At 35.0% G+C, this 20,181-nt stretch overlaps 2 protein-coding genes across 3 annotated transcripts; one reads left to right on the top strand and one right to left on the bottom strand.

Moving 5' to 3' along the window:
• Window positions 1-1,364: 1,364 nt before the first annotated feature.
• Window positions 1,365-17,502, top strand: LOC108904574 (splicing factor 3B subunit 1). 2 transcript variants are annotated; one of them, XM_018707184.1, is made up of 10 exons: window positions 1,365-1,533; window positions 1,590-1,846; window positions 1,908-2,034; window positions 3,255-3,334; window positions 3,494-3,682; window positions 3,773-4,247; window positions 4,428-5,477; window positions 8,955-9,634; window positions 13,243-14,160; window positions 17,144-17,502. In XM_018707184.1, exons 1-10 carry the CDS (start codon window positions 1,506-1,508, stop codon window positions 17,300-17,302), a joined length of 3,963 nt encoding a protein of 1,320 aa, XP_018562700.1. In that variant the 5' UTR covers window positions 1,365-1,505; the 3' UTR covers window positions 17,303-17,502. The 2 variants fall into 2 exon arrangements, with proteins under 2 accessions (XP_018562700.1, XP_018562701.1); XM_018707185.2 differs by lacking the exons at window positions 1,365-1,533; window positions 1,590-1,846; window positions 1,908-2,034 and adding an exon at window positions 2,135-2,722.
• LOC108904575 (corepressor interacting with RBPJ 1) lies at window positions 17,363-19,274 on the bottom strand. Its single transcript, XM_018707186.1, has 4 exons — window positions 19,014-19,274; window positions 18,603-18,948; window positions 18,306-18,546; window positions 17,363-18,244 (listed from the first exon to the last, which is right to left on the bottom strand). Exons 1-4 carry the CDS (start codon window positions 19,083-19,085, stop codon window positions 17,503-17,505), a joined length of 1,401 nt encoding a protein of 466 aa, XP_018562702.1. The 5' UTR covers window positions 19,086-19,274; the 3' UTR covers window positions 17,363-17,502.
• Between the last annotated feature and the right edge of the window lie 907 nt (window positions 19,275-20,181).

The raw sequence follows: 20,181 nt of genomic DNA, 5'->3' as shown, positions 1-20,181 counted from the left end.
GCTTTTAATTCTTCATTTCTAGTTATACATCTTGTGTCCCTAGGGAAAGTGGGTTAAAATTTACTTTTATTTAATTCAATTTTTTTTGGGATATTTTTTTTCTAGAATAGGCCCCCACCAATTTTCAGCCTACAGGCCCCCACCACTGTAAATCAGGCACTGCCAACAGCTTTATTTGTTTAGAAGACAATTAAGATATAACAATTAAGATATATCTTATATTTTGAAACCTGCAACACCCTATATCGTTAAAAATGTTGGCTTCAAGAGCAAAAAAATGTTTATATTTGGATGATGAAGATGTGCTTCTTCATTTTTTACATGCCCATACTCCCTGTATACATAATATAGGGATACAAAGCAGGTTTTCTCTTGAAATTCCTTTAACTTTCCTATTTTCTTTGACTATTTTACATATACACAAAAAGTGAGTTCATGGTTTCAATTTTAGTTAGATAACGTTGAAAATTGTTTCATAATTTTATTGTAATAAAGTAGGTAACTTATAAAAACAATGATAATGAAATGAAATAGGATAAAGGGTAAATTTAGTCTATTTAAAAAAAAAAAATCTGTGAAAAATAACCTCGAAATTAACATAATTTTCTCAGACAAATTTAATTGTGAATTCAACGTCAATTTTCCCGCATCGGATCGTAAAATCCCCATGTTCAATTTAATCAAGTCAATTTTGTTTGCTACGGCCTCGATATACGATAGGAAAATTTTAATAACCTGTCATTGTCTCCAGGTTTAGCAGGCACTGAAATAAAAATACGCCCTTGCGCTGTTTCTAAATATTAAATTTATTACTCCAGACTCCCACGTGTCTTCAAACTCAATTTATCGTTTATGAGAATGCCTCGATTGAGATAAAAGGAGCTGCCAATTTTCTTTTATTAAATTAAGACTCTTTGCGTTCTAATAAAGGCCTACAGCCAAACATATTTTTAAATAAATTAGTAATGCCACGGGTAATTAGGTTATAAGAATTTAAACATAAACTCGTACGTAGATATAAAATTAAAAAATTGCAAAGTATAAACAGAAATCGAATACTATTAATAATATTAATATTGTCGCTTACATTATTATACAAATCTACGATTTTACAAATGTAAAAAGAGAATTACCTTATTTTCTATTCAAGAAGCACAAAGTACAAGCAAATTCCAAAAAATCGTACACACTTTTTCAGGATTGTCTAAATGTTTATACTTTTTTGTGTTTGGCCCTCTATGGGCAACATATAAAATATAAATGTATTTCTCCTACTGCTCAGTAGAGGGCGAGTATTGATTTGTTCTAACGTAAAAACAGACATTTCATTTACCGACCACGTCACTGCGTAGTGCGTACGTCATTCACCGGCCATTTTGAGTAGTGGTGGTGTATATTAAAGTGTATAGTGGTATAGTATTTACGAATATTTATCATCAGAAAATGCAAATGTGCAAATAATTGTCAACTGAGATTAATTGTGTCGATTTTTGAAGTGAACAAACATGGAGAATATTCCGCGGACCCACGAAGGTAAAAATTTCAATTTTAATTGCAGAGTTATTAGTGTATGGCCTCTTTATTTTTAGACATTGAGGCGCAGATTCGAGAAATTCAGTCAAAGAAGAAAGAAATACCAGTCGAAACACCCGACAAGGTTGCAAAGCTTGGGGAGAGCGGCTATTTTGATAGCGATATTTATGAAACAGGCAAGGGTAAATATGAAGGATATGTGACATCTATCGCTGCCAATGATGAAGTTGAAGACGATGAAGAAGACATGGGTTACTCTCAAAAGAGGACAGGGCTAGGAGCGCCAGTGGCCCTGTTAAACGATGTCGCTCAAGTAAGTTCAGTATTACATTTATAATTGTAATACATTTCTGTATGCACTTATTTTATTTCAGAGCGAAAAGGATTATGATCCGTTTGCTGATCGTAGGAGAGCAACGATCGCAGATAGGGAAGATGAATATAGACAGAAAAGAAGAATGATGATCATTTCTCCAGAAAGAGTGGATCCATTTGCAGATGGTGAGTATATTTGTCTACATTTCATACACTTTTTAAAATTACTATTGAAAATATATGTAGATTTTTTATTGTACTAAAATAAGGGATGTTTTAAAATATAATATAAATTTACTTAAACAATATCTAATCATTTCCTCAAACTAACAGTAAATAATGTGAAGCAAAAGATAATCTATTTAGCCAGCAAAAAGTCAATTGTAACTAATGCACTTTTAATATCTTAAGAGTGTACGTCTTAAAATGTTGTATTTGCTGTAAAAAATATACTGTCACAGGCAGTAAACATAAATTTAATTAGAAACATCCCTTATTTTGCAATTCATTTATTGGGGTATATGAATGAGGAATAACTGTTGGTATGTATGTGAAGGTTGAAAGGCTACATCGAATAAAAAAAATAATGTAGGCATATTTATATATTCACAAGTACAAAGAAACTAATATAATGATTTTGTTCTTTGGGAGAAGTCACCATTTAGGGGTGTGTCGCCTAAAAAGAAGTAATGCTCGACGTGTTTATAATGGAAGGGTATCAGTTAAGTTGGTAAACAAAACCTTTGTTAAAGAGTGAAAGAGTGTGTGCGAAGTATAGAAAATTATTAATTACCCCAGCCTATTTCTAGGTTCGATTTGACCAGTTGTTTTTCAAGAATCAGCCAGATTTTGTTGTGATGGAGCTGCCAGACACGTACGTATCCAGATTTGCCTACCACATACTTTCTCGGACGATATACTAATTTATATTTTATTCACATCAGCTCAAGCAAAAGTCATCGAAGTTCCAATCAATTATTAACTCTCACTATAGATGTTTTGAGCCTAGACTCATTGGTTGTAAAAGACCTTTTTTTTTAAATTTCTATTGTCTACAATAATATACAAGATTTTTTTTATGTATAAAGTTCCAAAATAAATTTTCCTTAACTAACAAAAATTTACTCGGGACAATCATTTGAATTACGATTAGATGAAAATTGTATGCTTCTGGGAATATTTTATGTCAAAAATTAACATTTAGAAGCAATTTTTGCAAATTTGGAAATTTATCTAAAAACAGTCTGAAAATGTAATGAGAGAATGTGGTGGTACAAATCTAGTTTCATATAAAAGAAATCCTAAGAACAGATACTGCAGAAATTAAAATAATTGCCCATCTGGCAAATAATTAGCCACAAAGTGCTTCCCCTTACTAATTACCGATTGTGATGGTGTGTTTTCAGGTGGGAAAACGCCAGACTTGCAATCGAGGAGCTATTCGCAGATTATGAAAGAGCAGATGCTCAAGGGTGAGGAGAATGAGGTAAGTATAAATTGTTTTCTTTTTTTCTAAATTTCATCAGCTCCATTGAATTGGAGCTACTTACACCCACTTTTCTGGGCTTTCCGATCTCATTTATTTTCTGGCACAAATTCCGCATCGAAAACGGACTTGTGACCAATATCCCATCCTGTTTTCCAGATTCGCAAGAAGATATTTGAAAAGGCCAAAGATGGATCGCTGAAAATTACCAATGGGGAAGCCAAATCGACTCCCAAGAAACGAGGAAGGTGGGATCAGACTGTAGATGAGGTTGTAGTACCAACCAAGAAAAAAACGCTCAGTATTTCTACCAGTAGCAACGCGGCGACTCCAGTTTGGGAAGGAGACGTAAGTTTATATTATTTTAGAGACCATTAATTATGTATACATGAACTTATTGCATTATTAGACATACACTTTTTTGTTTTTTGTTATTAGAAAACGCCTGCAGATATCCGTTGGGATGAAACTCCCGGTCACAAAGGCAGTGAAACTCCTGGAGCTACTCCTGGGCAATCCACAAGAATTTGGGATGCCACACCCGGTGCTGCGACTCCTGGCCGTGAAACACCGGGTCACGGCGGAGACAAGAGCACGTCCAGAAGGAACCGTTGGGATGAAACTCCGAAAACCGAACGCGAGACACCTGGACATTCCAGTGGTTGGGCTGAGACACCCAGGACAGATCGCACTGGGGCTGATTTGATTCAGGAGACACCTACACCTGGGGCTTCGAAACGTAGGTCTAGGTGGGATGAGACCCCTTCTGCAACTCCGACACAAGCAATGACGCCGGGCGCAATGACTCCATCAACACCGCATGGGACTCCTGGACATATGACTCCAATGTTGACTCCTGGAGGGTCCACGCCAGTTGGACCGAAGGCCATGGCGATTAGCACCCCAACACCAGGTAATATATTTTTCTTCATACACTAGTTTTATTTTTACATAATTTACATAAAATATTTTATACGTATTTTGCCGATTTGTTGTCGTTATTGCCAAAATTATCGTTCGCCCGAACATATTTTTGTTAGGGTTCGTACTGTAAAGGTCTGAAAGAGACTTTTTTTAATAATATTTTTTTTAGGTCACTTGGCTTCAATGACTCCCGAACAACTGCAAGCCTACAGATGGGAACGAGAAATAGATGAACGTAACCGTCCCTACTCTGACGAGGAATTGGATGCCATGTTCCCTCCAGGTTATAAGGTCCTTCCACCCCCTGCTGGTTACATTCCCATCAGAACACCAGCAAGAAAACTGACAGCTACTCCAACACCTCTAGTCGGGGGTACCCCTCAAGGTTTCTTCATTCAAACCGAAGATAAAACCGCGAAATATCTGGATAACCAGCCAAAGGGACAAAATTTGCCGTTCATGAAGCCTGAAGATGCGCAGTACTTTGATAAATTATTAGTTGATGTGGATGAAGAAGCTTTGAGCCCCGAAGAGCAAAAGGAACGTAAAATTATGAAGCTTTTGCTGAAAATTAAGAATGGAACTCCACCGATGCGTAAAGCTGCTCTGAGACAGATAACGGACAAAGCTAGAGAATTCGGCGCTGGTCCGTTGTTCAACCAGATACTCCCGCTGCTTATGAGCCCCACTTTGGAGGATCAAGAACGTCACTTGCTTGTCAAAGTCATCGACAGGATCTTGTACAAACTTGACGATCTCGTCAGACCTTACGTCCACAAAATTTTGGTCGTTATTGAGCCGCTTCTCATCGATGAAGATTACTATGCTAGAGTGGAGGGTCGTGAGATTATCTCCAATCTTGCTAAGGCTGCTGGTCTGGCCACTATGATCTCTACGATGCGTCCCGATATCGACAACATCGACGAGTACGTGAGGAACACCACGGCGAGGGCTTTTGCCGTGGTAGCATCCGCCTTGGGCATTCCCTCGCTATTGCCGTTTTTGAAGGCTGTGTGTCGATCGAAGAAGTCGTGGCAGGCCAGGCATACTGGTATCAAGATCGTTCAGCAGATCGCTATCCTTATGGGTTGCGCCATTTTGCCGCACTTGAAATCATTGGTAGAGATTATCGAGCATGGATTGGTAGACGAACAGCAGAAAGTTAGGACGATTACTGCTTTGGGTATTGCGGCTTTAGCAGAGGCAGCGACACCATACGGTAAGTCACTCAGTTCTCTAAGCTTTACGTGTGACATTACTTTCGTATGAGACGTATTTGCTTATTATAAATTCAGTAAAATAAAATAGGTATAAATATATACATAAATAAAGCTGAAGTACATATTCCAGATTTAGTTATGAATAAAAAAAAACGACTAATATTTGAATTTCAGTTAGAAAAATACATTTTAGAAGGTTTTCACTGTAAATAGGCAACCAGCAATACATTTTTATAGGTTTTATTTCTCAGTTTATCTAAATATGAGTCAATGCACAAATAACAAACTTTCCCCCATTTTAAAGCAGATTTTCTTTAAAATGGACTTGGTTTGAAACTTGAATTACTTTTTGGTGTATAGAAATTTGTAATTTACTTATTTGTCGCTTGTTCAAAAGCGATAAATTACAAATTTCTTTACAACAAAAAGTAATTTAAGTTTTAAACTAGCTTCATTTTATAGAAAATCTGCATTAGAGTGGAGTAAAGTCTGTTATTTGTGCATTGATTCATATTTAGACAAACTGTGAAATAAAATCTATAGAAATATATTGCTGGTTGCCTATTTGCTATATAGCCCTCTTAACATAACTCCAATACAGAGCCTTCTTAAATAATTACATGCTACGTGACCAGTAATTTCGTTTGGAACAGTAATTTTATTTCCTTCATGTTAGCAATTAAATTTCGGTGAAATTAAAATAGGATTAAGATTGCATTACACGATCGGTGTTTGCATTTTCTAGGGCATAGCTGCAACAGTTTGTCATTGTTTATTGTAAATGAAACTAGTATTGGTGAATATAAGATTTAGAGATTTTTGGTTGACAGTGCCAATCATGTAATGTTGGTTGCCTATACTCGGTGATCACGTGGCTTGTAATAATTTGTGAAGGATCTGTACTTAGAAGTTATTTTTATCTTAAATTTTTCGAGTATCGCATTCCTTAATAACCGTATACAGGGTGTTTTGGAAATTTAGAGTGATGGGTAAAAAAAATAAGACTATTTTTTCTTATTATTTTTATTTTGTGCTATATTGTCACTAGTCTACTGACTTTTAGTATAATTTTGTGTATGGTCAAAATTCTAATGAAAAGAGGCAATAATGGCACTTGCCTATGCTTTGGTGTTATGTAAGGATTGCTGTTTCTTGTGGATTGTACCGCATACAAACACACACTTTCGGTTAATAGGAATTAATTATGACAGATTGGAAAATAGGGAAAAATTGGGAGAGAAGCGATTAATTAAGGGGGATAGCCACTGTGATGGCCAAAAAAGTGAACAATTTTCTTTAATTTTTTAGACTGGGAAAATTAAGGAATATGGGGATAGTTTTTTTTTTATTTTATTAATATATATTCAACTTGGTTCATGTAAATTTTTGTTAAAAAAAGTTATGAGCATTGCCGTAAAACCTTAAAAAAAAATTCCCCTCCATCATCGCATCGATTTTCCAAAAACAGGTTATCTGAAAAAAAAATAAATCATATTGCATTAGAACCTATATGAATGTAGTTATCGTTGCAAGTAGCCATTTTTTTATTTTGATTTTTTACAAAATGTCGACCGATTGAAGAATTTTTTCACTTTTTTGCCCCTTGAAAAAAAATTGAAAATCGGTTGATAAAAGCCACACAAAAAAAAGTACTTTTCATGCGACATATGTTACTCATATTTTTGCCTCCTGATCTGGTGTCAGAATTGAGCTATCACAACACAGGAATTTTTTAACTTAAAAAAACTAGTCAGATATAGCAAAAATTTACGAAAAAGTGCTAGGGAAAATACAATATTTTTTTTTTTTCTATATTCAAATGTTTATTTATATGCTTAAGACCCCACCGAATCTGAACCCGTGGTCAAAATTGATGGTTCTTTTTCTAACCTCAAAAAAAACAGGTCAATTGTGGTCATATATCAAGAATTATAAAAAAATAACAGATTCGCGCTAAATTTGGTATACGGGAATTTTCTGGGTCGCTGATCACGGATTCGAGGTCAATTTTGCAAAATTCAAGATGGCGGAACAAATTTTCAAAAAACAACATTCGTGCCAAATTTGGTATACGAGGGTTTTCAGGGTCACTGATCACGGATCTGAGGTCAATTTTGCAAAATTCAAGATGACGGATCCAAGGTGGCCGACCAAATTTAAAGAAAATAACAGATTCGCGCCAAATTTGATATATGGGGGTTTCAGGGTCATTGATCACGAATCCGAGATTAGATTTACAAAATTCGTTTTTAAAATTTTAATCAACTACCTATGTACTTTAAGAAGGTTAAAACATGATTGGGTACTCAAGTTGTAAAGTAAATAAAAGTATTATAAAATGAATTTTGCAATTCTGACCTCGAATTCGTAATCAACGACTCCTAAAACCCCCGTATACCAGATTTGGCGCGAAACTGTTCTTTTTTGAATATTCACGGAATGCTGAACATAATTGACCCGTTTTTTTTTTTATTAGAAAAGAACCATCAATTCTAACCGCAGATTCACGTTCAGCGGGGTCTTATCCATATAAACGAACATTTGAATATAGAAAAAAAAAATGTTGTACTTTTCCTAGCACTTTTGCGTGAATTTTTGCTATTTTTGATCGGTTTTTTGAGGTCAGGAAATTCCTATGATGTGATAGCTCAATTCTGACACCGGATTCGTGAACAGGAGGCGAAAATACTACAGATAACGTATGTCGCATCAAAAGTTTGAAAAAAGTCGTTTTGATGAAAACGCGTTTAAAGTTTTTGGACCATTTTCTTTACTATAGAATCGTTTTACTAACATATTTACGCTTTCATCAAACTATCGGATCCTAGGCCATATGATGATTCTCCCTCTACATCTCCAGTGGTGCCCTTGGCATTATTTTTTATTTTATTGCCCTTTTGCTCACGATTCTTCTTCTGTCCCTAGCGCACCTGCCTCACTAATATGACTCGGTCAATTTTCGTAATTTTGACTTAAAATTTTATACACATATTTTCGAAGGTATAAACTTTAAATTAAAGCAAATCCCATCACAGTGGCCCCTTAAGCCCCTTAAGTTAGCAGCGCATTGTTTATTGAACATGAGTGATTTTCTTTGTACATCGCGCATATCCACTTTTTAACTGTCATAGATTAACAAGAAATGTATATTTAAGAAAAGAAATTAAATAATAAAGAGAAAAATTATTATCTGCTAATTATTAAAAACTACTTATTTGCTATAATAGTGGCGCAGTAATTCTTGTCTTTTGACACAGGCCGCCAATCCATTCATGTATGTTTATCGTGCGGCAGATATCTTATTAACATTTTGAACACGAGATTATTTCAAGAGAATTAATTCAAAAATTAGAAAACACTTTATTTCCATTTTGTTAATAGAATCCTTAAATATTAGTATGGGCCGTGAAATCTTTAAAACCGCTAATATAACCTAGGTGTTATGTAGATTTTGTTAACATTATTTTACCTTGCAGGTATCGAAAGTTTTGACTCTGTCCTTAAGCCCCTGTGGAAGGGTATCCGTACCCACCGCGGTAAGGGTCTCGCGGCCTTCCTCAAGGCCATCGGTTACCTTATCCCCCTCATGGATGCAGAATATGCCAATTATTACACCAGGGAAGTGATGTTGATCCTGATCAGGGAGTTCCAGTCTCCCGATGAGGAGATGAAGAAGATCGTATTGAAAGTCGTGAAGCAGTGTTGTTCCACTGACGGTGTCGAGGCACAGTATATTAAGGAAGAGATCCTGCCGCAGTTCTTCAAACACTTCTGGAATCACAGAATGGCATTGGACAGGCGTAACTACAGGCAACTCGTAGACACGACCGTGGAGATCGCCAACAAAGTTGGGGCTTCAGAAATCATAAATAGGATCGTAGACGATCTGAAAGACGAGAACGAACAGTACAGAAAGATGGTCATGGAGAGCATAGAGAAGATTATGGGCAATTTGGGGGCTGCCGATATAGATTCTAGGCTGGAGGAGCAGCTGATTGACGGTATCTTATATGCTTTCCAGGAACAGACAACGGAAGATGTGGTGATGTTGAATGGTTTTGGTACGATCGTTAATCAGTTAGGAAAACGTGTCAAACCATATTTGCCGCAGATTTGCGGTACGATCCTATGGAGGTTGAACAACAAATCTGCTAAGGTAATTTTTACTTAATAATTTTAATTACTTTGTTAAAAAATTATTATACATTTAATACGAAAATTGACGTCTTAAGATTTTTTCACAATTTCTCTAGTAAATTTTTATTTAGAAAAAACTCCTCGGTGAAAATTATTCCATTGTTTAGACAAAGATCGAGACTTGCCAGTGAAAATGTAAAACGTTTTCTGTTATTGGCCTTTTCAACTTATTACGGACAGCTTTATAATAAAGGAAATTAATTCAATTTGTTTATAAAAACAGGTTTTGTGGACTGTATTTGTAATAAAAATTGCTATTTCTTTGTTTAACAAAAACGAGTTTATTTTTTAATTTATGGTTTTACAGAAAATGACTTTTATTATAAAAATAATGACACGACAAGACGAAGCAAAAAACAATCAAACTCAATCTTTTATTTACGCTTCTAACGTTCTTTTTATTATTTTGTTTCTCGGTTCCCGTTCCAATTTTCAACACAATTAATGAAATTCATTGTTTACCTCCAAAATGACTTGGAAATTCAACTGTTAATTCTCAATATCAGAAATATTTCGTGAGAGTTTTCATGGTGCAGAGCTGAGAAGCTCTACCTACAAACTTATGTTCACTTGGGCGTTGGAAGATCAAATCCCAGGAAGACATTTTTTTTTTTGTTTTTTCCATGAATAATTTTAAATTTGCCAGCCAAGTCCGAATCCTTCTGAATATAATTATACAGGGTGTTCCTAAATAAGTGGCGCAACGGAAAACTGTAAATTCCTCTTGAAAAAAGAAACTATTATTCCTCTTCCATTTTTCTCTCCGGGCTTTCGTTTTTGAGATATACGGTGTCAAAACTTTTTTTTAGTTTTTTGCCAATACCTTAGGAACCGTATGAAATACAGGACTGAGCTTTGAGGTCTGCGAATGTATTTTTGAATAGTTTTTGTAAATTGTACTTGCTAAATTAATTGATATAAAAAAAGTTAAAATCCTATCTGTTGTTAAATTTCGTTAAATTTATTAATTATTACTAACTATTTTTTGAATTACAAAAGATTTTCGAAACATTAGCAAAATGTTTGGTTTTGTTCATAAAAAGTAATTTTTCTTGAAAACAGTTGACTTTAAGCAATGAACCAAGAGAACTCTTTTTGTGTATAAATTCATTGGTGCTTCAGAATTTGCTGTCAAATGTCAATTTTTCCAGTGGCGTAGAAGTTAAGGGGGAAAAACCCTTACGATATCTTAAGATCTCCACCACTGGCATGGTCTAATGAATTCGGAAAGGGTGCCAAAAAGTAACTATTAATAGTGGTAATGTGTATACAAAAGCTCAGTCCTGTAGTTCAAACAGTTCCTAAGATATTGGCAAAAAACAAAAAAAAAATAAATTTTAACACCGTGTATCTCGAAAACGAACGCCTGGAGAAAAAAATGGAAGAGGAAAAAAAATGTTTCTTTTTTCAAGAGGAATTTACAGTTTTCCGTTGGGACACTTATTTAGGAACACCCTGTATATAAAGAATTTTACAAAATCTTACTGTTTATTTACGAATTATAAGCACTAATGAAGCAACAGTGGTCAGATTACATGCAGTTTTGTGCATGCACAACACGAGTGAATGCCGACGTACCTACCATTCTAAGTACAGTTGAACTCGCTTATAACGAGCAGGGGATATAACGAGCACTTGGTTATAACGAGCAAATTGAAATGTCCCTTCCGAATTCCCTATGTAACATGTGTATTCCTGTTCGGCTATAACGAACTCGTATATAACGAGGGCTTGGCTATTACGAACTTTGATTTTGGTCCCGCACAACAGTGATCTCGGCTATAACGAGTTATCGTAAACAGCGAGCTCAGCTATAACGAGTTATCGTAGAACCAGTTTTTACGCACATGACATCAAATGAACGCAAAAACCTGTTATGACTAGTAGAAATAACAACATATCCGATTTTGACGTCTTTGACTTAGTTTAGTACGAGATGGTAGACGAAAATCTCGAAGTGGCTGAATTCCCAAATGAAATTCAAATCACACAATTAACGATTAACCCATCAATAGATGAAGAAAGTTATGAAGAAGAGACGGGATGTGATGAGGTTACAGTTCCTTCGACACTTGAAGCCATCTCTGCGTTAAAAACCATAGTATCATACGTGGAATTCAAATGTCCGGAAAACGAGCAGTTCTTAAATGGGATATTAAGCAAAAGAGTGGTGCAGAAAAATATTATAGAATTTTTTCTTTAATAATAAATGCTATGTAATGTAACTTACCTACAGTTATACGTATCTATGTTATGTAGATAAATAATATTATATGTTTGAAAATAAAAATACAAGTGCAATGCAGCTATAATTATGTGTCCAATAATTTTCAGCATAGTTGGCGACGGCGACGTCTATAACGAGCACTCGCGTATAACGAGCAAATTTTGCGTTCCCGTGAATGCTCGCTATAACCGAGTTTTACTGTATAACATTAAAAACCGTTTCTTCGGCGTATTTTAAAGTCGTTAACTACTTTCGTTATGCCATTTTTCATTTAAAGGGGGAGATACAATTAGATGGGTCGTAAAAGCATTTTTCTAATTTTTTTTTTAAGAATTTTTATTCAATTGTAATGAAATTTTGTAGGCTTAAGACGACGTTGAAGTATATATAAAAAAAATTTTTCTTAGTTTTCAAACAAAATGGCGGATATATGTTATCACAAAGAGGAGGACCCTTAGGAATACGTTGGTGTTGATCCTGAACATCGTTATTTTGTTTTATAAAAATCCACAAAAAAAAAAGATATGTAAGAAACAGTTACAATTAGTCATTAAACTAAAAAAAGTAAAACAATTTAAATTTGGCATGTTTTTTCAGGAAAATTAAAAATTTTCTGAAATATTTTGGTAATTTTTGCAATAATTATTAGAGTTTTGCAATATAAATTGCAATTTTTTTTAGTTTAACTAGAAGCTGATATAAAGAAGAAATCCTGCAAGTTTTAGCTAAATCGGTCAAACTATTTTTAGGTTATCATCAACACAAGCTTCAGAAATGCTGTCTCGAGAAATTCGTCGAGCAGTAGAGCTATACTGACCACTACACATGAATTTCAGGGTCGATGCGCGCTCTTCCTCTGTTGGTGTATACCTTATAAATAAATACGTCCCAGGTATTTCAAAACAAGACACAATAGACAGGTCTCTGAGTCGACAGCGCTGAAATATGTGCTACACTGTTTCTTCAAAAAAGGACAAAAATAAATAGAAGAACTTCAAATTTCATTCTAAAACTTTACATGCGAATTCTACGATAAATTTACTATCTTAAGTAAAAAAAATAACAATTTTTTTTGATCATCTAATTGTATCTCCCCCCTTAAGCACCTCTTTTTCAAAATATGGAGCATCAGAATTTAAATTTAAAAAAGGATTTTAGTTAATAGCTGTTTTTAAATTTTATCTATTCCAGCACATAAAAATTTCACTTTCACAAAAAATTACTGTCACGGTGTAAAAGCCTTGTTTCACCCAAAGAACATCAAACATCTTGACCTACTTTATTGCAACATCTCGTATAATTCATTTCTTGATATTTTTATGTTATTTTTATTTTCCTAGGTACGGCAGCAAGCTGCCGATCTCATCTCCAGAATCGCCGTCGTGATGAAAACTTGCCAAGAAGAAAAACTTATGGGCCATCTGGGTGTTGTTCTTTATGAATACTTAGGAGAGGAGTATCCTGAGGTACTCGGTTCCATCCTGGGTGCCTTGAAAGCCATTGTTAACGTTATTGGCATGACGAAGATGACGCCACCCATCAAAGACTTGCTACCACGTCTTACGCCCATCCTCAAGAACAGACACGAGAAAGTACAAGAGAACTGCATCGATTTAGTGGGTCGTATCGCCGATAGGGGCCCGGAGTACGTCTCTGCAAGGGAATGGATGAGAATCTGCTTCGAGTTACTAGAACTCCTCAAGGCACACAAGAAGGCGATCCGTAGAGCGACGGTCAATACTTTTGGGTACATCGCCAAGGCTATCGGTCCTCACGACGTACTTGCCACGCTCCTCAATAATTTAAAAGTGCAGGAACGCCAGAACAGAGTCTGTACGACCGTTGCTATCGCTATTGTCGCTGAGACTTGCTCACCCTTTACGGTACTGCCCGCGTTGATGAATGAGTATAGAGTGCCAGAACTAAACGTTCAGAATGGCGTCTTGAAGTCGCTTTCTTTCTTGTTCGAATACATCGGGGAGATGGGTAAGGATTACATTTACGCGGTGGCGCCATTGCTAGAAGATGCGTTGATGGACAGAGATTTAGTGCACAGGCAGACGGCTTGTGCCGCAATAAAACACATGGCTCTGGGAGTGTATGGTTTTGGTTGCGAGGATGCTCTCATTCACCTGTTGAACTACGTGTGGCCCAATATATTCGAGACGTCGCCACATTTGGTACAGGCTTTCATGGATGCCATCGAGGGGATGAGAGTGGCTTTGGGGCCCATTAAGATTCTACAGTACACTTTACAGGTGAGTGTAACATGAAAATATCTTAAGTGACTTTTTTTAACCTTTTTTGTTAGTAACTTTCATACCCCACTGCTGGACAGGTTCAAATCGTACATATTGAGAGCTAAAGCAAATTTCATCCTTCTTCATTCGTATATGTGTTTTTGATTACAGGAATTTAACAGTGAAGACACAACCTCACTATGCTGTCATTAAATACAAATAAATAACTATAAGAATCACTTCACTAAATACAACTTTAAATTTTATTAAGAAATTAAACATAATAAAATGCAACGGAAGTGTGCGGGGATTGAAAATCCATAGGCGTATTTGTTTAGAAGGCAACAAGATATAGTAAATACGGAAAAAAGATAATAAAACATAACATCTATTATTTTTAGAGGTTTTATTAAGGAAACTTCAATAATGTTTTAGCAACATTTTGTTATTAAATTTTAAGTGTTTTCTGTAAAACGATGCCCTTTTGGGCATCGTTTTACAGAACTACCACCCGCAAGGAATTGCAACGTTGATTATTAATATATTTAGTACTTACATATTTTACAATTAGACCAAGAAATAAAGGTGAAAAATCATCGAGAAATCGTGAAAATTACTGGGCGTGATTTTATTGTTGGAAAGTCTTGGGAAAGATAATACAAGAGGCGTTTCATCTCGTGAGTCAACAAAAAAGTATAGCGTCATTGTTTTTTATCAACAAATAGGTCAAAAATTCATCATTTTTCGTTCTACGCGTTATTGTAAAAAAACTATTAATCTTAGCAAAAAATATTCAACAGGTGATTTGATCTAGAGAAACTCGTCTTTAAAATGAGACTTATAAGTTAAAATTGCTTTATAAACAAAAAATTTATTGCAAAATTAAACGGAAAAAGTGCTTTTTCTTTAATTGTTAATAATTTTGTAAATAGTTAATAAAATCTTACCAAATTTTCCCAAAATGTGAGTTTTTATATCCTTAAGAGATGTGCAAAAGATGGGCTCGATCAGTCAAATAGTTTTTGCAAATTCCATTTATTTATCCCATTTTTGCAAAAAAGGCCCATTTTCAAATTACTATTCCGGGGGGCAGGGTTATGACTAAAACAATCTTTTTGGGCTCATTTTCTTCTAAGGGGCACCAAGTATCCTCTAGTTAAAATAAATAAAAAATTTTTTCAAATGTGGTTGTAAAAAAATGGATAACTCCTATTGGTCATTGTAGAAACTTTTTTCAATTTGTAGATTTTTTACGAGCTTTCGAATGGTGTATATAACTTCTTTCAAAAGTTAAAAACCGCGGAGTTATTTTAATTGTTTATTAGGGAAAAAAGTGCCTTTTATTTGTTAACAATTATATACAACTAAATTTGAAAAAAAAATTAATTTTCCCCCGGAATAGTCATTTGAAAATGGGCCTTTTTTGCAAAAATCTGATAAATAAATGGAATCTTACAGAAACTATTCGACCGATCGAGCCCATTTTTTGCACATCTCTTAAGGATATAAAAACACATTTTAGGAAAGTTTAGTAAAATTTTATTAATTATTTAAAAAGTTATTAACAATTAAAAAAAAAGCACATTTTCCGTTTAATTTTGCAATAAATTTTTTGTTTATAAAGCAATTTTAACTTATAAAGTCTCATTTTCAAGATGAGTAAGATTAATAGTTTTTTTACAATACCACGTAGAAGGAAAAATACGAATTTTTGACCTATTTGTTGATAAAAAAAACAATGACGCTATACTTTTTTCATGACCCACGAGATGAGACGCCTCTTGTATTATCATTCCGAAGACTTTCCAACAATAAAATCACGCCCAGTAATTGATAAATTTCAAAATTTTTCCTTTCCTGGTCTAAATAATTATCTCACACAAATATTATCACTGTCACATTTTCCCTATTTTCTAAAAGTCCCGTATCGCTTCCAGTATGTGTTATTATGGTCCTTTTCCAGAAGGTGCCTTTAATCCAGTAGAAAATACATCTAAAAATGCTTTTCTTTTACCCTTAATATTACCATCCAGCCAAACTTTTTATACAGTATGACCTTCGTTTACTACGTTTATTTTTTCTAAGTATTCTTTTTCGCCATACCACAATTTCATCCTTTTCAAACGAGCATACTATTTCGATTCCATTTCAAATATCAAAAGTTCATGTCACTTATTATTCTTCTAAGAACCTTATCAGAAAATTTAGGAATATCCTGATTTTCAGCTATTGCAGCTTGAATTTTCTTTATCGTTGGTATTTTATTTCTAAAGAAAAATCCATTAATTTTCCTACATATGGAGTAATTCACTTCATTATCGCTTTCTATTTTGTTCCTCCCTCGTTTCCACTTTTTTCTTTTTTAGATTTACTTCTACACTATTTTTTATCATACGATAAATAGTAGTTACTTTTGTCAATGAACTGCACATATCAACAGCTTCCACTTTACACTTGTATTAGAGTTTTGCACCCGAATTCCTTCATATAATAATAAAACAATTTACCACAATAATAAAACACAAACTCTAATAATAAACATAACGGGTACCGGGTATTCTAAAAAAGATGTAGAAAAATAAAAAGCATCGCTCGACGTCAACGGCTTCGGTGAAAAGTTCGGCTTAATTTTAGCCAAAGCCGATGTCGAAGCCAATTAATCGGTTGGTCTCTAATGATTACCCTCTTTTTTGTCAAAATTTGAACTTTTTACTCCAAGTACCCGCAATCACACAAAAATTAATGTTTTTAAAATCTCCTAGGTATTTCTCTAATTATACTCGTGTAGATTAACAGAACTTTTTAAGTTTTTTACATATTCCAATTTGCGTCAATTGCACTGCATGCCGCAGTGTCTCAAACTCTGCTTGCCTCTCCAGCATCACCATTTTGTACTATTTATGAATAATTATTATCCTCATACTTTATTTAAAAAAAAATCACATTTTATTTTAGAATTATACAATGGTGTGACCCGTTCATTATTTTATCTTATGTTCAGGGTTTGTTCCATCCCGCCCGGAAAGTCAGAGACGTTTACTGGAAAATCTATAATTCCCTGTACATTGGAGGACAGGATGCCCTCGTCGCTGGATATCCCAGGATTGCCAACGACCCCAAAAATCAATATATCAGATATGAATTAGATTATGCCTTGTAAATCAATTTATTTTCTTCCGTTACTAAGATTTATTTAAACGTTAGGTTAATGAAACACGTGTGACAATGTATGCATTTTATTTTATAAATGTTTCAATCACATTTGCTTATAAAATAATACACAAACATAGAAAGTTTTGTATATACATGTTTTAGGGTAGTAGTTACTTTTTATTTCTAGCAATAAATATTTAAACCAAATTAACTTCTTTTTTTTGATCTGTGCCTATTCTCATCCTCGCTTGAAGATCTTTTTTTAATTTTTCTTTCAGTGCTAGAGTGCCTCTTCCTTTCTTCGGTGCTATCTTCATCACTACTACTGCTCCTATCTCGTTTTTTATTTTTTGTAATCCTTCTCTGCCTCTTATTTTCTTCACTGCTATATCTTTTCCTATTTCTTTTTTTACTATCCTCTTCACTACTGCTGCTTCTCTTCCTCCTATCTCGATTTTTTTCTTCATCTTGTTTCTTTTCTTTGATATAATCTTTTCTCCTGCTTCTCCTGTCTTCACTGCTGTCTTTTTCATCACTTCTACTTATCTTTCTTTTATTTTTCCGGTCTTCACTACTATCTCTTCGTCTGTTCTTTTCCCTGCTTATTTCTTCGCTACTATCTCTTTGCCTTCTTTCTTTATTGTCCTTTCTCCTTTCTTTCCTTTCTTCACTACTATTTCTCCTAGTTCTCTTATCCCTTCTCTCTTCATTTTGTTTTGCTTTCATTTCTTCTCTTCTTCTTTCTTCACGTTTTCTATCACTGTAATTCTTGAACTTTTTGTCTTTTTCTTCTTCAGAATCGGACATGTGTCCTTTGGAATACACCTCTTTCTTAAATTTTGGTTTAGCTACTTTCCTTTTATTTTCCTCGTCAGAAGAATAATCCGAGTCACTGCGTTTCTTCGACTTCTTCGGTTCTTTAGCTTCTTTTTCAAGTTTCTCCAATTTCCTAAAGTAAGAAAAATATGGTTAATAAAATTAGTTTCATGCAAAATATTCATTTTACTCACTTTAATAAGGCCTTTTTCTGTTTTTTTGTAAGAGACTTTAAGAATGTTGCTTCAGAATTCTCCTCTTCATCTTCGCTTACTAAAAGATGTTTTGTTGTTTCTGCCATACTTATATGTTGCTTCTTTAATGCTAAACCATCGTCCAACATTTGTTGAACCAGTGAATTTTGGTCCATTACTGTAGCATTTTCTAATGATCTTGCAGCACTCATCGATAAACTGTACATTGGACATTCTTTATCTGAAAAATACAAAATCATCAGTATTTTTACTTTAAACCTAGAATTTCGTACATACCTGTGTTAATATGGCCCCATTTGTGACATTTAATGCACCTCACATTTCTAACTTGAATACCAAAAGGCTGATCCCGAATTTCCTGATCGCCCTTACAGTAACTCTCACGAGGCGCATTATACTTCCTCTGCCATTCGAATTTGTACTCGGGCTCATTGTCTTCCCTCTCTCGTTCCTTTTTAGCACCAGGAGGGGGCTCATACATGAAACTTATACTCAGCTTATCCTTGCTTTCCTTGCTAAGCATTGCTTTGTTATCATGAAGATCTTGTTCCTTTTCATATTGTTGACGAAGTTCCTCTTGTTTCTTTTTGTATGCTTCGGCTTTCTGTTCTGCCATCCATACCTGGAAATATGATTATGGTTAGAAAATGATTCATATAATTCTATAATTACATCACTTTATCTTACCCTCTTTAAATTGTCTCGAGATGCTGGATGGAAAAATTTTTTGCACATATAATTGTTAAATCCTTTCCCCATTTTTGTAACTGTAATCTACGCTTTAAAATATAAAACTTGCTGTAGGAATGATATATTTTATATTACACAACTCGGCAAGTTGCAACACCAAGATCAATTATAAATTAAAACTTATTTCACATACACAAACGGAATTCACTTCACTAGTTCACAACTACGTACTCCAAAGAAAGATATAAAATGACATTGACATTATTGACAATTTCAAATTTGACATTTGACAAATACATAGACCATAGACCTTCAAATCATAGTTTGTAAAGTCTATGGCATAGACCTTAATTTATAAGTAAGATTTTTTGCAGATCCAACTTACATCGAAAGTTAGGGCGGCATGGGTTTTATAAGTATGTATAAGATCTGTTCCAACAAGAGTCAGGGATTGGTTCGGAACAGCCCTACCCAACCATACCACACATAAACATGACACCACCCCCGGGGTTTACATAGACGTGCCGGCGAAGCAAGAAGAGCACCAGAAGAAGGGGCCCTAGCTGGCGGGGCCCAGCCAGGACAAAAGGAGGTCCCACAAAGCGCCTACACCGGCCGCATTTGCGGTCGGTGTAGACGACGGATGGGGCCCACCTACGAAGGCTGTCCAGGCCTACAGGAGATGAGGCAGGATAAAGAGGGATAATCCCCCTCGATCCCAAATCATTGAGGCCAATTTCTAGCCATGGAATAATGGCGCGCGCGGTTCGGAACCGTTCGAAATGTTTAGCCAGCTAAGTTCTAAATGTGTCTTCAGTGAATATATCGCAAGAATTAGTTGGATGCACATTTCTGACGGTTCGGAACCAATCCCTGACTATTGTTGGAACAGACCTATAATTGTATATCTAAAGGTTAGAGTTAGCCATTTGACAGATTTCGAGAAAATTCGATTAATTTGGGTTTAGGTGACTAACCTGAATTACAAATTATACAAGTTCATGTTTAAATTAAATAGTTGGCAGCGACCCAGTGGCCCAGAGTGTAGCCGAGGTTTAGAGAGAGAGAGAGAGAGAAGTATAAGAATGATTTGCTATCTCTCTCTAGCAACATGCAATCGCGTGCACTCAAAAATGCATGAACGCGGCTGCGAGACGCGACAATC

Source organism: Anoplophora glabripennis, unplaced genomic scaffold (genome assembly GCF_000390285.2).
Source record: "Anoplophora glabripennis isolate ALB-LARVAE unplaced genomic scaffold, Agla_2.0 scaffold131, whole genome shotgun sequence".
Classification (NCBI taxonomy): Eukaryota; Metazoa; Arthropoda; class Insecta; order Coleoptera; family Cerambycidae; genus Anoplophora; species Anoplophora glabripennis.
Note: the sequence above shows the minus strand (reverse complement) of the source record. Positions and strands in the feature narration are given on the sequence as shown.

Bases quoted from the DNA above. Each gene is read 5' to 3' on its own strand.
- LOC108904574 (XM_018707184.1), top strand. From the start codon at position 1,506: ATGGAGAATATTCCGCGGACCCACGAAG. The intron at 1,534-1,589 runs GTAAAAATTTCA...CTTTATTTTTAG, and splicing joins TATTCCGCGGACCCACGAAG to ACATTGAGGCGCAGATTCGA. The intron at 4,248-4,427 runs GTAATATATTTT...TATTTTTTTTAG, and splicing joins GATTAGCACCCCAACACCAG to GTCACTTGGCTTCAATGACT.
- LOC108904575 (XM_018707186.1), bottom strand. From the start codon at position 19,085: ATGGGGAAAGGATTTAACAATTATATGTGCAAAAAATTTTTCCATCCA. The intron at 18,547-18,602 runs GTATGTACGAAA...TGTATTTTTCAG, and splicing joins ATGGGGCCATATTAACACAG to ATAAAGAATGTCCAATGTAC. The intron at 18,245-18,305 runs GTGAGTAAAATG...TTCTTACTTTAG, and splicing joins CAGAAAAAGGCCTTATTAAA to GAAATTGGAGAAACTTGAAA.